At 42.4% G+C, this 12,505-nt stretch overlaps 1 protein-coding gene across 1 annotated transcript; it reads right to left on the reverse strand.

Annotated features, from left to right (window-relative positions):
* Positions 1 to 533: 533 nt before the first annotated feature.
* On the reverse strand, positions 534 to 11,056 carry LOC134443843 (uncharacterized). Its single transcript, XM_063193383.1, has 8 exons — positions 10,959 to 11,056; positions 10,027 to 10,144; positions 6,898 to 6,934; positions 6,645 to 6,781; positions 4,301 to 4,351; positions 2,456 to 4,178; positions 2,252 to 2,309; positions 534 to 2,158 (listed from the first exon to the last, which is right to left on the reverse strand). The coding sequence occupies exons 1-8, from the start codon at positions 10,966 to 10,968 to the stop codon at positions 2,007 to 2,009; spliced, it is 2,286 nt and encodes a 761-aa protein (XP_063049453.1). The 5' UTR covers positions 10,969 to 11,056; the 3' UTR covers positions 534 to 2,006.
* Between the last annotated feature and the right edge of the window lie 1,449 nt (positions 11,057 to 12,505).

Raw genomic sequence — 12,505 nt, forward strand, 5'->3', positions numbered from 1 at the left:
TTGCAAATGGCAAGATTTACAAAGAGCTATGTGCCTTACATTGACTGAACCTAACTCAAATGACATATCCCAACACCACACATTTCCGGATAGAAAATAGTATTAATATAGAAAATATCACATTTCAAGTAAAACATGGCCATTTTTATTAACTGCTTTCTGTCTTTTCTGAATACACTTTAACCATTGTAGAGGTAATAATTTAATATGTAGGCTACTCTTTTTTCTCCAAAGATGTGCCAGAAATGTGGGAAACAAGTTTTTGAGAAAAGTATGATATGAAGGGCTGCTTTTTTTGGAAGGAAAATGCTAATACCTGGGTGCTACGCCATTGGAATACACTGACAGGTGTGTACACCTGTAGGCTATCTGTGTTTATGTATGTGAGAATCATATAGTGATGTGAGATGATAAGGATAAGTGTTTCACTGATGCCCATTATTGCAGATTGTCAACGTTTCTACAGAATTCTCAGAAATGAACATGAATGTTTCTGCATCAGACTTGAAAGGAAATGAATGCTTAGGTGTCAATCAATCAATGCTTAGGGTTAATCAAATTATTTTCTACCATCTGTGTTTTTATGTAATTTCAAATTTCCCATCAATAATTTAAGTCTGAACTCAGACTTCAGATTTCAGAGTTACTTCCATAAAATCCAGTCACTGTAATGTGGCGATGCTTCTAAGAGCTTGCTACAATTCACACATATAACAATGCTATCGAAGGTGCTGTAAGGACATTCTTTTAAAATACTCATTAGCATCTAGTCTATTCCAACACAAACACAGCAATTAGTATTATGCCAGTGACTATTTGGACTTGAGGTTTGAGTTGAATTCACATGAATTAATCATGAAGCTACTTTCATTTACCACCAAAAACGAATCTATTTATTTATCACATGGGCAATAGAGCAATATATAGGCCTAGTACTGAAAAATCTTAAATGGCAGACAGCTAACTTTCCAAAAGGAAAACGAAATGAATCTGGACTGAAATAAGCAGTTTTTTTTCTCTAAGGCTTTTCTTCTTCTGGACGTACAAGACAGAGAGTTGCCATGCATACCACTAGACAGAGGGGATTCTAAGCTTTCGAATGGTACCCCATATGCCTACTGTAAATTCACGAGGGTGGTGTGTACACAGACTTGCATCGAAATGTGTGTGGGAAAAATGGTTATCCTTTCTTCACAGAGCCATACAGAGAACAGAGTCAGGCGATCTCCGCTGTCTGCTAGGGCCGACTTCCTCATTAGCAAAATTTGCTGTTTTAGCTTCTCAGTACTGCTCAGCGTTGCGAATGTTGGTTCCTAGTAGTGGGCGTAGCACACAGCAAATGCAATGCGATGCAATGCAGGGAATATGACAAGACTTGCTGTTCGTAGTAATAACTTCAGATAAACATCACAGGTGGTAAAACTGTTGTGATTATCACCACCGAGACAGTTGATAGTTTACATATTTATGGTGATTACCCCGCAGTGTAGTTTGTTAGTCCTTATTTTTGGCTGTTAATGTGGTGGTTCTATGTTGAGTCTATGGGAAGACAGCCGCTTTAGGAACAACCTTATCTCGCTGAAAGGCGGGGCTGCAATTTAATTCCTGGTCCTCCAATCGCATAACTCTGTTCTCTGTATGGCTCTGTTTCTTCACTCGCGATAGCGATTTGCAGGCGATCTATGTGCCTCGTGTAACGCGAGTGGGCGGGGCTCCTGTCCATTTTCTGGGGGAGCACCTGGGGTAGCCAATCAGATTTCAGGGGGGTCAAATGCCCCCCTAGCCACCCCTGTAGCTCCGCTCCTGGTGATGGGCAGCCTTGTGATGTGGCTGGCATAGGTGATGTGTGTGTGTGTGTGTGTGTGTGTGTGTGTGTGTGTGTGTGTGTGTGTGTGTGTGTGTGTGTGGTAGGATGGGTGGATATGGTAAACAAGTTGGGGAGTTGGGTAGGGGTGAAGGCTTGGGTTAGGATGGGGTGTAAGGGTATAGGTGGTGGGCTGGACAGGTCAGATCTCAGCTGGGCCTCCAAAACAGCTGAGCCTGAGGAAGATCTTCTTGTACCAGGGCCGTCTGCGCGGCTCCTTCCTGTCACCAGAAGGTGCGGCAGCAATACCCTCATCCGATAGGGCACGAGTGACGGTTGCCTCTGACTCCAGCCCTTTGGGAGACGAAGAAATGAGAATAAGAATTCAAAATCAAAAACAAAGGGGAATCAAGACAGTCGTGTAATGACAATCGTAAGGTCCCTTACCCTTGTCAGAAGCATCCTTAGTTGGTGCAATCTTTGCACTGCTGCGTATCTTAAAGATCTACGTAGGACCAGAGGGGAAAACCTTGTCATTTAAAGGCATGTAAGTCCATTACCTTTTACGCTCATAATGTTAAAACAATAAATACATAGCTATATAAACCCAATAATGTCATATGTGGTGTTGTCTTGGCTCATTTTTCATACCTTGAGTTTACTTCTGGCTTTTCTAGCTGTTTGTCCAGAGGTGACCTCAGGCACGGGGCTGAGGGACGGCAAGTCACTTTGGGTGGACGGTTCAGGCACGGGGCTGAGGGACGGCGAGTCACTTTGGGTGGACGGTTCAGCAGGATCTTCGACGTTACGCTGGGTCAACAGTTCCTTTCGTAATTCCGCCAATAAGGTTGCGTCAAATGAGCTATCCTGTGTATCGACGGCCCTCCACAGGATGCCGTCTGAGCCAAACTGCTTCAGCAGTCTGAGCCAAACTGCGTCCATGGCCCTATAGATGGACGGAATCGTTTGGTTGCTGAGGTCACCATCGAAGCTTGGGCACCATGGGTCACTGGTGAACTCAAACAGAAGGTCCTCAATGAGCTTTTGTAGCAGGTCCTGGTCCAGCCTCTTGGCGCCGCAGCAGGGGCATCCATCACTCATTCTGGCCAGGAGCCTCAGCAGCAGTACAGTGACAAAGCAGCCGAGGTCCTTAGTGTCACCGAGAAGCAAGGATGCAGCGGTGGAAGACCCTCTTACGCTCTCCTGCTCTTGTTGCGCTGCTGAATCCTCATGCATCTTGTCCATGACCTGATGGACCATCAGCTGGCTGAACAGACCAAACATGCGCTGGCGTCCGTTCTGGCTTGAAGACTCCTGGGTCTCCGTGTCTGTCTTCAAGCTGGCGGTCCTGGACTGACAGCTTTGGTCCACGCTGTGCGACGTTGAGGCTCTAACATCGTCTTCGGCTCCAAGCACAGCAGCAGAATGACAGTTTTCCAATTCTGCTAGGAGCAGTTCTGTGAATCTTGCAATGTTAGGGACAGTTGTACCTGGAGAATTGCAAACCACAAGCGGGGTGACATACGGGCGGAGCAGGTTCTTGATTGCCTGCTCGGTGTTAGCGTACACCGCCTCAGGAACTGTCACTGTTGCTGGGACACCAGATGGACCACCGTCTTGCGTCGCAACCTGCACCTGACCAACAAGTTCTTGGACAACTCGATCAATGGCCTCATTGGAAAACAGTCTGTCTAGCAACAGGCCGAAATCCTCTAGGTGAACGGATTCAATTCCACGACGTGGCTCTGTCCTGGTTCCAGATCGGGAGCGAGGGCAGGCACTACGCTTGTCGCTGTCGGCGTGAATGTCAGACATGTTAGAGTGAACATCTGGCAACAGGCAGAAATCCTCTACGTGAACGGATTCAATTCCACGACGTGGCTCTGTCCTGGTTCCAGATCGGGAGCGAGGGCAGGCACTACGCTTGTCGCTGTCGGCGTGAATGTCAGACATGTAAGAGTGAACATCTGGCAACAGGCCGAAATCCTCTACGTGAACGGATGGAATTCCACGACGTGGCTCTGTCCTGGTTCCAGATCGGGAGCGAGGGCAGGCACTACGCTTGTCGCTGTCGGCGTGAATGTCAGACATGTAAGAGTGAACATCTGGCAACAGGCCGAAATCCTCTACGTGAACGGATGGAATTCCACGACGTGGCTCTGTCCTGGTTCCAGATCGGGGACGAGGGCAGGCACTACGCTTGTCGCTGTCGGCGTGAATGTCAGACATGTAAGAGTGAACATCTGGCGAGTGACGGGGAAGAAGCCATGCCACCCTCTTCCTGAAGGCTGCCAGGGCACATTTCATCCAGAGCATCGGACCATCAGCAGTAGCAGATGAGGACGCGCAGGCACTTCCACTGGCATAACTATAACTACAAACAAGGAAACAGGCAAGAAGGTTCAAGACATTTCACCATGCTGATTTAGCAGGTCAAAATCATTAAGATCTACCAACAGGTTCATGGCATTCTCTGATCTATTATTTTTAGTTTACCTTGAGGATCCACTTAAAACACCCTCCGATGAGTTTCCACTTTCACCAGATCTATTACCAGACATAAAAAACAAACAGGCAAAAGTTTAAAAGATTGTACTAGATTTGTCTTCAGTGGCTGACTTCAGAGAGTTAACTTTTTCAGGCAAGATTCAGATGAAGATGCCAGAGAGCTGCTTCGTAAACAGCAAAAAGAACATACAGTGGTAATATAACACTTAGAGATTTGATTTAACATCATCTATTTGGTCTCGGAGTACTCTCTAAGTGTTGAATTAACACAGCATTTTTTTCACTGCATTTTTTTTACTGTGTATTTTATCTGTGTTAAAAAAACAAGATTGTACATGAAGTTGCTGTAGCTGTAGCCCCAGTTTTCTCTAAGTCGGGAATCGGGATGCCGTCACAATCACGTGACATGGCCTGGCCGGGAGCACCGCCATTTTAACATGGGTAAAATTTTCATCTAGCACAGGTGCGTCTCCATACATAGCAGGCATGTGAGAAGTACATTAAGCAGGAATGATGCCAAAATATGGGAATATTTCACCACACCACGTTCTGTACCAAGAAGCAAGTAGAATGTTACATATATGCAGTTTTTGTTTCAGAATGTTGACATTTACACAAAATTGCCAGATGTCCAGCTTAGAGAATATTCCTGGACGTTTCATAGCATTCTATTGAAGCTGAATTGAAGTTAGTACATGCCTTACAAGTGACTTACACAGGCATTAATATTGTATGTATTAGTGCTAATAGATGTATCCCTAAAATAAAATGTTATCAAGTTAGGTAACACTTTATTTTAGGGATACATCTATTAGCACTAATGTCTTGTTCATGCACAATAAGGGATTTATTACCAATATAACCTTAGTAAGGACCTAGTAGACCTAGATTTCTATTTATGAGTAAGCTGTAAGGGCCAGAATACAATGTGTATAAGCTCCTGGTACACTGTGTGAACAAACCCTGAACAGTGTGAAAACAGATGTGGAATAAGGGTCCCTATTCTAAAGTGAAGCATTGCTCAGCCCACATGGCTTAGGGCCCCCACACTACCTAGGGCCCCCACTCTACTCAGCCCCCTTGGGGCGCAAAGTGTAAGAACTTATTCAAATATGCATCAGTCTAATTAGAAACATAGTTCTCACTTCTTAAACTCAGTATGGAAAAGGATAATATGAAGCATTATACAGCAAGGATTGGATGTAAACTTCTCAAAGACGGTGGGGTGGTGAGATGTAATTTTTTCATACACCAATTCGTTTTAATTGTAAAAACCCTACAATAAATGCAGAATATAACGATGAGTAATAGTTTGGAAGCGAAACGAAGGTATTCCTTTGTGATAATAAATAAGTTAATGTTTGAGAAACTTAGCTCCAAGAAGTGCAGTGCATGATGGGTACACCCTTTGTCAGAAATGCAATGCATGGCCAATGCAGCAATGATAATATTTCTGTTGTAACATACATGGCAAATTGTTTGGATAAAAACTAAATTGCACGAGTGAGGGGAGGAGCTAAGGACGTAGGTAGACGCAGAGCCGGGTAGGTTGTCTGTAGGCCTAGATTGCGTACCCATCATGCATTGCACTTCTTGGAGCTAATGTTCTCGAACATTAACTTAATTATCACAAAATAATAGTTTAGTTTCGCTTCAAAACTATTATTCTAATGTTCTGCATTTATTTTGGGGTTCTTACAAATAAACTCAATGGTACATGAAAAAAATACATCTCACCAACCCACCGTCATTGACTAGTGTACGTTCAGTCCTTGCTATATAATAGCTCCTGTTCCCTTTAAGTCTTGATATGAACAAGAGAATGCTAGATGTCTCCACTGCTCAATAAATAATTATTTAATATATCCTTACGCTTTGCTGATCAGGGGGGCTAGGTAGTGCGGGCCTGTGTGGTGTGGGGGCCCTATGTACTGAGCGGTCCTTGGTAGTGCAGGGGCCCTAAACCATCTGGGCTGAGCAATGCACCACTTTAGAATAGGGACCCTTATTCCACCTCTGTTTTCACACTGTTCAGGGTTTGTTCACACAGTGTGTCGGGACGGGAGCTTATACACATTGTATTCTGCAACTTACTACTTACTAATAAATAGAAATATAGGCTTACTGGCCCTTACTAAGGTCATATTAGTAATAAACCCCTAATTGGGCATGAACAAGACATTTGTGAATACATGCTTAACAACTGTCTGATTTTGCTTAGTACATGCCTTACAAGTGACTTACACGGGCATTAATATTGTATGTATTAGTGCTAATAGATGTATCCCTAAAATAAAGTGTTATCAAGTTATTATTTTTTTAATTATTTTACCTTGAGGATGTATCTGAGTCGCTCTTCAGCTCATCACATCCGCGGTGGATCAAAGTTGGTAGAACGAGACGAAATGAGCCCAGGCTAAACACCTTCAGGACAGTCTTCGAGAGCTCCACAAACTGGCTCCTTGTCATCTGGGGGTCAACAAAAAATGTGATTTAAACTAAAAAAAAAAAACAGGCAAAAACAGATAACTTCATACCTGTTTGAAGAAAACATTGAACATATTTGTTTATGCAGCTGTACTTACAGGAGTTTCTAACATGTTGCTGAAAGCCTTCCATTCCCTAGAATTGAAAAAAACATACGATTGAGAGATTTAAACAGATGCAACCTATGTAAAAAGACTCAAACTATTACCATTTCCCAATGTCAAGTGTTCTAGCCTTGGTAGTGCGTGAAAAGCTTAATGATTGGATACTCTGCGGAGTTCACCAAAGAGCATCCAATTACTAGGTGTTTCACGCACTACCAAGGCTAGAACACTTGACATTGGGAAATGGTGAGTGTCTGTTCTAAGGATATCGGCAGAAATTTGCGTATTTTAAGTGTATCAGTATCGTCCGATACACATGTGGTTTTGGCCGATACGGACTATTTATTATTATTTTATGTTATTCGGGTTTTTTAAAAGCACCAAGACACTTTTTTTTTTTATTACTTGATTTTTAGACATTACTTCATTGTTAGAGTGGGTGTCTAAATGTTACACGTTCTACCTCAATTTGATAATGTTAAATAATGTTAAATAAATCGAAGAGGGGATGTCTGTCAAGTCTTGACTCTGAGGAAGGCGCAGGTGCGCCGAAACGTCAGTCATTTTGTGCACCAAAATAAAAAACCTCTAAAAAAGTTGCTGAGTGCTCCAGTCATCTCTGGGTCTAGTCACTGTGAAGTAGCCCAGCTTGTCTTTATAATGTTATGTAGTGGACGGGAGTTTACCGTCGCCTTTGTAGGGGTTAATTATCTCGTACCGTGGGGAGTACAGGACGGGACGGGATCTAGGTCCCCCACGCCCAATACTAATGGCCTCACTACTCCCAGACTGGCAGCAATGTTTGTCTTGGGTAGCTCCATCAAGTTTGGTAGAGTGGGCTTCAGTAATGTCCGATGGCCGCCTGAAGGTGTATGTGGTGAGGTGCGTCCTAGTCCACCCGTCACTACCCTCAATACTATCCTAACCGAACAACACAAGTGAGACGCCCCTACCCCCAGGGATAGAGTAACTACTTATTATATGACACACATGTAACACTACTAAATTAATAAGACAAGACAACAGTAGTTATAATAACCAACATGTAATCAAAACAAGTATCAAAATACTTTCTGACCAGGTATAAGAATTCCCTTCTGGCAATAACACTCAATGTATAGTATCAAGAAAGATATTAAACACGTTCTCAAATAGGCATAAAAGTTCACCCCTGGCAGTAACAATCAAAGTACATCGTATCAACACTCAAAACAACAACATTCAGTGTCTGATAACAATACTTCTCAATACCTGACCATTTAAACCCGAGCGGCATACACTTCACAGAGGGTTAAATGAAGACATAGAATTACATGAGAGTAGGGCTCATTATAATCACTCGGACCTTTCAGTAGGCAGTGGGCTGTGCTGGGCACAACAACGTGTGTGTGTGTGGAGGCTCGCTCTGAGGCTCGAAGTCTCTCTCTCTCTTTGTACCAGTGTGTGTGTGTGTGTGTGTGTGTGTGTGTGGATGTGTGTCGCGAGGGTCAACGCAAGTTCAGTACAGTTCGGTCCAGTTGACCCTGCGAGTGTTATGGGCGCGTGTGTGTCGCGAGGGTCAACGCGAGTTCAGTTCAGTTCAGACCCTGCGAGTGTTATGGGCGTTGTGTGTGTGTGTGTGTGTATGTCGCACGGGCCAACACGAGTAACAGTTCAGTTCAGTTCAGTCCAGGTGGCCCGGCGAATGTTATGGTGTGTGTGTGTGTGTGTGTGTGTATAGTTACCAACCCACGACCAAATCCCGTCACGATGCTGGACTGGATGGCAGGGTAAACACTCAGTCTGATTCTAGGGAAACCCGCTCCGTTCTTCACAGGGCAGCTATGACTTCAGAACGTTCAGGAGGAGAGGGCAACGGAGCTAATGATAGCTATCGATACGGCGAAGAGTAAACCAAAACAAAAATAACGACTTTAAGATGAGAGAGTAACTATGGATGAAATAGGTCAGTATAACGGGGTACACACACCTTTACACCCTTCCTGGTGTCACCGCGCTGTTCCTCGAAATACTGTACCACAGTTCCCGTTTACTTCTCAATAAGCTAAAAGGGAGCTTCCTACTCCACCGCCAGGACCGTTACTCGGCGCGCTAACAAAACAAACGTTTTTTGACAAAAACGAAACGAAACAACAGTAAAACTACTTCACGTAACCGAACTGAAAATTCACTGTAGCTCGTTCAATATTAACTCACGCCACGATACCCGGCTGAACTTAACTTCATATTAATTTACTTCAGGCTTCACTTCATCTTCTTCCACTTCACATCTCTCCCGCGGCTCGCACACAACCCCCCGGCTCGTGCCCCCCGCGCGTTCACGAGAGTCCCTGTCATTAAAGGCACAGGACTCTTTTAGCACCCGCTACATTAAATAAATGTTTATTTTTCACTTGAGACCTGGAATATTTGTCATTTTTAATTTTTTTTTTTACCCATATCGGCCTCAAATATCGGGTATAGGCCAAGGGTGATGAAAAAAAATCGGTATCACATCGGCCATTGAAAAACCTGTATCGGTCGGCTAGTCTGTACAATGGCAATCATGTGACTATAGAAAGATATCTTAATAGTTTTCTTTTCACACTAACTTTTGCCATCATCATAACTTTTTACCTCCTCCAAGGAGGTTACGTTTTGAGTCGCATGGGTTTGTCTCTGTCTGTCTGTTTGTTTGTTTATTTGTCTGTCTGTTTGTCAGCAGGATAACTCAAAAATCCATGAACGGATTTGGATGACACTTTGTGGAGTTCTTGGAAATGACCAAAGGAACAAATGATTACATTTTGGTGGTGATCCAGATCACGAACCAGAATGAGAATTTTTTAAAGATTCTTCACCATGACCGCAAATTGAACTACAGGACAGGGCAAATTTTGACGTTCCAGTTTTTAATTTCACAAAAGGAAGGCATAACGGCTTCATAAAAATATGATGTAACATAGTCAAATGTTCTATCAAACAGCTTCCTTGACAGAGGTCTGCACTCTCTGAGTGCATTTCTAGTTTACTTTTGTTTTGCACTGTTTTGTAATGAGAACTACTGAAGACTGCAGACAAAAATGTATACTGGGTCAATAAAGCTGATTCTGATTCTAATTATAGGAATTAAACACAACTCACTCCTCTGAGAGGTTGAGGATATACTCCTCCACCGGAAATGGAAGGGATGAGCCAGGTGATCCAGCCAGGTCCAGTCCTGAGGCAGGTCCAGGCGGATTCTGGGAAGGATCTTTTGAGCCTGAGAATACAGTATAATGATGTAAATGATGGTGAGTGGATCAGGAAATTGACCCCAGCAACAATGCCCCAAATCCTAGCCTCCAACGGTGTCTGGTCTAAACATGTTTACTCTTTTAATCATGCTTTAGCCATAACTTAATTTTTATTCACTTCCTCATTATTCACTTGGGAGTTGCCTGGATGAGTCTTTTTTGTTGAATTATTAGACTGACCCCCTTCATCCAAGAGCACCCAATTTGAGAAGACACTGCGACTTTTTGAGCTACTGTACGAGCCATCTTTTGTCAACATTATAATTTACATTATATAATTGATGCATTATATTTCTACATTACACACAGTAACTACATCACACACACACACACACACACACACACACACACACACACACACACACACACACACACACACACACACACACACACACACACACACACACACCAACCACCCAACCATGCCACACACTCTTTGTTTGTGTTGACTTGTTGACCAAAGAAGTGTTAGTGACACATTACATTTTTACATTATATATTATAGAGGCTATTTACATTGATATAATTACATTAGGCTAATTTATAGCCTACATTTACATTAGGCTATACTGTTTAAAGTAAATGGACATTGAGTAGGCCTGTGGTAAGTTCTATAAAATAGGCAGACATTTTGATTTCTGATTTGATTGAATAAAGTCCTTAATGCACTTGATAGTAGCCTACTTGTCAATTAGATCGACACAGTTTATCTCAACAGCTAACACATGTCTATGCAAAAAATATTAAATAGAAAATTAAATACTACATAAATTAACTGACCTTTCTTCATAGTGTGGAAGAAAATTGCTGCATTAACCACACATCCAATCTCCTCATTGTAAAAAAGGCTATGCCTCCATCATTAACAAATAAGTGAATGGCATACACTTTGACAATTTTAATCACATCCACAGAACATTCTATCATGTCATAGCTGACATCACAGAGGGTGTCATGGATCATCGCAGCTTCTAGTGTTGCCCTAAACAATGGAATTCTATTTTTATTGGCTCATGGGGTGGGCCTGCACCAAAGATTCTCTAGGTTCTGTAATAGTATGAATAATAATAATAATAATAATGTACTGGCCTCACTAAACGTTTGCATGTTCAGCTATCCAGTGCGTATAAACAGCCAGGAAAGGAAAACAATAAAGAAACATCCCACCGATCATCTGTATTTTCTCCTCTCCTTTATTACTCGTGTCACCGGGTAATATTTATGCTGTAAAACTAAACAGAAAAGGAACACCTATTAGCAAATACAGTAGTCTTTCTAAATATGTCCTAGATAAACATATATGCACACACATCAATCTCTGTATTAAACTCTGTAATCACATATAATTTTCTATTGAAAATAATGAACACGGTCACGGGAAGCTAAGGGACTGTTCGTAATTTACCGGGGGGGGAGGGCTGGTGCGTAGGGGGGGGAGGGCCATGATGAAAAAAATGAGGTGGAGGGCAGGGCCATGGCAAAAAAATTCAGAGTTAGGGGGAGGGCCATGGGAAAAAAACGAATTTATTTTATTTTATTTTAATTTATTTTTTGAAATAATAATAAAAAATGCTCTGAAACACATCGCTTTGCGATGCAAAGTCCCGGGTGCATAGGCCTACTTTAGCACTGAAGCGTGTATCTGTAGTCAAAAAACTATCAGGTGCAGCTACTGTAGATTGCCCGCGCTGACTCTCTTTCACTGTAGGATTGCTAATGCTATGGAGGATCATAGAAAATGCCCGTGAGCAAATATCAAACTAGCGGAGGTGAACTATAGGCCTATGGGCTAAACAGTTTGGGAAGTTTTGACAACGAATTGGATGGGCATTTCCAGAGGAATTTTGGAGAGGTGTTGTAGTCAACTGGTGGCCACAGCCTCTGGTAAGTCATGATTTTATTTATTGGCACCGCCGTGTGCTTTACATCTGTGTTCAATGGTCGCATAGCACGGCCGAGAGAGACGTTTGTTTTGTTTAGCTTGTGGTGTCAAAGTATTAATAAAAGTGGTATTAAGGTAAGCGTACCCATTAAGCCCACCAAAATCTAAATTTCTTTATTTTTCAATCATCTTCACATAATTTTTTTGTGAAATATTTTGTTAAATAGTAAGATTTACCTCTCTTCTCAATGTTTGTCACTGAGTTGATGGATATTTCAAAGTACAATATGAAGATTTTTTACGAGAAAAGTGAAAAGTCTGAATGGGCTTAAATGGTACCATTGGTACCATTTAAGCCCACTTGTGTTCCAAATAAGCTCATATAGTTATTTCTCTATCAAAATACCTGGTGAGGTGTGTGAATTGAGTTTTAACAGTGGAGCCT

This window comes from Engraulis encrasicolus, unplaced genomic scaffold (assembly GCF_034702125.1).
Source record: "Engraulis encrasicolus isolate BLACKSEA-1 unplaced genomic scaffold, IST_EnEncr_1.0 scaffold_375_np1212, whole genome shotgun sequence".
Lineage (NCBI taxonomy): Eukaryota > Metazoa > Chordata > Actinopteri > Clupeiformes > Engraulidae > Engraulis > Engraulis encrasicolus.

Bases quoted from the DNA above. Each gene is read 5' to 3' on its own strand.
- LOC134443843 (XM_063193383.1), bottom strand. The intron at 6,935-10,026 runs GTGAGTTGTGTT...TTTCAATTCTAG, and splicing joins ATCCTCAACCTCTCAGAGGA to GGAATGGAAGGCTTTCAGCA. The intron at 4,352-6,644 runs GTAAAATAATTA...GTCTGGTAATAG, and splicing joins GACTCAGATACATCCTCAAG to ATCTGGTGAAAGTGGAAACT.